Genomic DNA, 4259 nt, shown 5'->3' with positions numbered 1-4259 from the left:
CTTGAGATGATTTCTGCACCCCCAATTTCAAAAATATGTAACATTTCTTCGTCATGTTCAGGCGATATTTCACCACTCATTGGGCGACATGTCACCAGGTGTTTTCAAGCACACGCTTCAATTTATTTTGAAATTCCTCATCATGCCAACTCTTCTAAAAATATTCCAACACTCAATTTAATAATATAAATGAGTTATGAATGTTTTATAAGGGTCATATAACCACCATTATTAATCTCATAACTCCTTTGTGTAATAACTCATAGTTACACAATTAATCATATATGGTTCATGAGTTATAAATTCTATTTCAAATTTTGTAACCCCTTTATGCTACTTTTTTGGTGCATTATTAAACATTATTTATCACATATATCATATATATTAACCATATATTAATATATCATTGCAATATAATGGCTTTTATACTATTTTGATGGAATAGTAAATTAATGATATTTTATTAATTTTTATATGCATTTTAAATTTTATTATATTTCATTTTAATTTATATTTTTATTCTTATTTCTATTTCCATGTTTGTATTAGCTTCAACTAAATCCCACCATTTTAGAGCACTCCCAACACTTAATTTATTTTATTCTTTAAAATATTTTATCAAAACACTATTTTTTATATTTTACTTCTAATTTTTCATTATATCATACTTTAGTTTTTCTATTATTTTTTTCCTTATATTACTTAAATACTAATTTTTACTAACTAAAAAAAAAAGTTAAATAATAGTTAATTTAGAAAGAGAAAAAAAGAAAATGACTAAAATAATAATAAAATAAGTTTAGAGAAGAGGTAATCCCAATCTTAACTACATTTAGTTAAGAAAATATAGTGAGCTAAAATAGAGCAATGGTTTATCTCATAGAGGTATTTTTTTTTTTTATGATTTTGAGTTAAATTTTACAAGTTTAATTATTATAGCTCACTTGTTTGTGAATACTTTTAATTAATGTCTAATAATTACTAACTAAGAAGCAGTGAAAGCAAAGTGGTTAATAATGAATCCAATTAGTTAAGGGCCTATTTGTGCAAAAGGAAACAAAAGAGAAAATCACAAACACCTAGAACACCTATAAATACATGTATTTATAGTCCGTACATTCACTATTCAATAAAAGGCGTTGTTGAGCACTCAACGATTTTGTTCCCCTTGCAATAGCACCCAACTATTTTTTGGGTTAAAAATTTATTTTTCAGAAGAAAAAGAAGGGTATAAAGGTATTTTTGAGGCATTGCCTTTAAGCCATTGGTGAAGTACAGCTGTCATCATGACATAAGGTGACTTCACTCTTACGAGGCTGGAATAAGATGAAAAGTCCAAAGTGGCCATCTGTTATCATAAATACCAAATTACCCCCCTATACACTGTCCAAAGTGATTTCAGAATAAGAAAAAAAACAATATATTTTGACAACCAAAAGAATTAAAGGGCAAAAAAAAAAAAAAAAAACAACTTTAACAGCTTCGATTATTCCCACACAAAACCACAAAGGTTGAACTATGAAGCCAACTTAATATTGTTAATATTGTTACTAAAATAAATACGAAAGCTTGGCCTTTGAAAAGAAAAAAAAAAAAGAATTTTGAGGCATTTTTTTTTTAAAAAAAAAAAAGTTTTAACTTTTAGGCACATAAAAGAGAGAGAGAGAGAGAGAGAGTAGAGAGATAAAGGAAGAGAAGAAAGAAAGGCTGAAAAGTTTTTTTAAGAAAATAGTGTCAAAGGCAAAGGAGATTGAGTCTCATTTACGCCAAATGGGTCGTCCTATTTGCAATTTTGATAATTCCTTCTCTCACCCATTACTATAAAAGAAGTCATACTTTCTCTCTTTCATATACACACACCCACACACACCCTCGCTCAATTTCTCTCTCTCTCTCTCTCTCTCTCTCTCTCTCTCTTAAACACACCCTTTTTATTTATTATCTAATCAATTACTTTATTTCCTTCTTGTTCTTGTTCCCTCTCTTGTTCTTGTTAATCAGCTTTGTCATATTCCCATATACTTTTCAATGGACTATAAAAGCACCCAATGAGTTTGGTTCAACGGTAGCTCAATTGGGTTGAGTTCAGCTTTGGGTCATATAGGTCTCAGTTTTCTTATTTAGGCCTCTCTCTCTCTCTCTCAGTACAAAAAAACAAACAAACACACAGACATATCATATAACATAATTTATATGGAGAAGCTTAACTTTGTTAAAAATGGTGTGCTAAGATTACCTCCTGGCTTTCGGTTCCACCCAACTGATGAAGAGCTTGTTGTTCAGTACTTAAAGAGAAAGGTCTTCTCTTACCCTTTACCTGCTTCAATCATCCCTGAAGTTGATGTTTGCAAGTCCGACCCCTGGGATTTACCAGGTTGGTTCTTTTGTTTTCTTCTTTTCTTTCTTCTCTTTTAAAAGAAAAAGATCAAATTTTGATAATGTATTAAGTTTTGAGTGTCTAATAATGGTTAAGAATTTTGGTGGGGCTTAGGTGATTTGGAGCAAGAGAGGTACTTCTTCAGCACAAGAGAAGCCAAGTACCCTAATGGGAACAGATCAAACAGGGCAACAGGTTCTGGTTATTGGAAGGCAACTGGGATTGACAAGCAAATTTTAACTTCTAGAGGTAACCATGTTGTGGGGATGAAGAAGACTCTAGTTTTTTACAGAGGAAAACCTCCACAAGGCACTAGAACTGACTGGATTATGCATGAGTATCGCCTTGCTAATACTACTAATAATCCTCAAACCAAAGCAACACCAGAGAAGAGCTTGCACCAGGTGAGCAAACCATAATAGAATATCTCAACCCAGTTTCAACATTCTGCTTTTTCTTACATGTATATTGATTTTTTTTCTTTCTTTTTTGTTGATGTTGTAGAGTCCTGTGGTAGTAGCACCAATGGAAAGTTGGGTTCTTTGCCGGATATTTTTGAAGAAAAGAGGAAATAAAAATGAAGATGAGAACTTGCAAACTGGTGTGGACCATATAGTTGTTCGAAAAGTTAAATCTACTACTAAGCCTGTATTTTATGATTTCATGACAAAGGAGAAGAAAAGGGCTGACTTGAATCTAGCCCCAACATCTTCATCTTCTGGTTCTAGTGGAGTGACTCAAGTGTCTTCTAATGAATCAGAAGAGCATGAAGAAAGCAGTAGTTGCAATAGTTTCCCTTATTTTAGAAGAAAGCAGCAGCAGCAGGAGTAGAACAACAACAACAACAACAACAACAACAAGTTCAATGAAATTATCCAAGATTAGCAGCCTCAGTCATATGTACCAGTAAAATCTCAAATCAAGTTTCTGGATTTTCTCAATTAGAAAATAACCCATCTAAAGGAAATCCAGACTTTGATCTTTCTTAAAAATTTCAGGTTCTCTTGTTTGTGATTGTCACTTTATCAATCAAGTAGACAAAAAAAAAAAAAAAAGCAATCGGCATTAACTTGTACTCGGTAATGTGAAGAGCAATGGATGAAGTTAACAAATCATGGTGAGCAGATTTTATGTTAATATATATATATATATATATATATATATATATATATAAATAAACACTACTCAAAAACAACAACAACAGCAACAACAAAAAAGTCTGGTTTGTATTCTTGGAACAATCTGCATTATTTATTTATTATTTATTTTTAAAAAAGAAATCACTCCTTTTTCTCCCGTTAAAATAAAGTATAAAATAGTAATAGCACCAATTGAAAAGGCAAACTAATTTAGAGGGGAATCAAAGTTGAAAACTTGAAAGAGAACTACAAAGAAAATACAGGGCACATATCATAGTAATTAAGAATAAGTAGTAGTTGATAAAATAAAAAAGAGAACCTGGTTCTTCATTTTCTGTTTCAAAAAATGGATCGAATCTCCATGAATTTTGATTCATTTCCATATCGTGAAATATACTCTAAAAACAAGTCTAAAGATATGGTGGAATAGCAGACATTCTCAACATAATTTCTACAAACATTTGTTATGATTGTCATCCCAAGTGAAATAATTTATTAAGTGTATTTTATTTTTATTTATTTTTTTCAACAATCAGTGGAAGAGTAGGTATGTTGTTTGGAAACAGGGTTAACTAAAATTCGAACCTGGGTGAGTAAGTTTGGTGAAAGAGGACTTAAAAGACAAGAAGAAGAAGTACACACTCCAATTTTTTGAGCTGAAAATTTTGAATTTCATAAGAAAGTAAGATGAGGGGTCCCAAGTTTTGAAAACTCATCCCATTACCTTAAATTCTTTTTTTTTT

General features: G+C 31.0%; 1 protein-coding gene across 1 annotated transcript; it reads left to right on the top strand.

Moving 5' to 3' along the window:
* Positions 1-1662: 1662 nt before the first annotated feature.
* Positions 1663-3657, top strand: LOC115712846 (NAC domain-containing protein 83). The gene is made up of 3 exons (XM_030641236.2): positions 1663-2374; positions 2492-2781; positions 2882-3657. Exons 1-3 carry the CDS (start codon positions 2194-2196, stop codon positions 3206-3208), a joined length of 798 nt encoding a protein of 265 aa, XP_030497096.1. The 5' UTR covers positions 1663-2193; the 3' UTR covers positions 3209-3657.
* Positions 3658-4259: the final 602 nt, after the last annotated feature.

This window comes from Cannabis sativa, chromosome 4 (assembly GCF_029168945.1).
Source record: "Cannabis sativa cultivar Pink pepper isolate KNU-18-1 chromosome 4, ASM2916894v1, whole genome shotgun sequence".
Taxonomy (NCBI): domain Eukaryota; kingdom Viridiplantae; phylum Streptophyta; class Magnoliopsida; order Rosales; family Cannabaceae; genus Cannabis; species Cannabis sativa.
The sequence above is the reverse complement of the archived record's forward strand: the minus strand, read 5'-3'. Positions and strand labels throughout refer to the sequence as shown.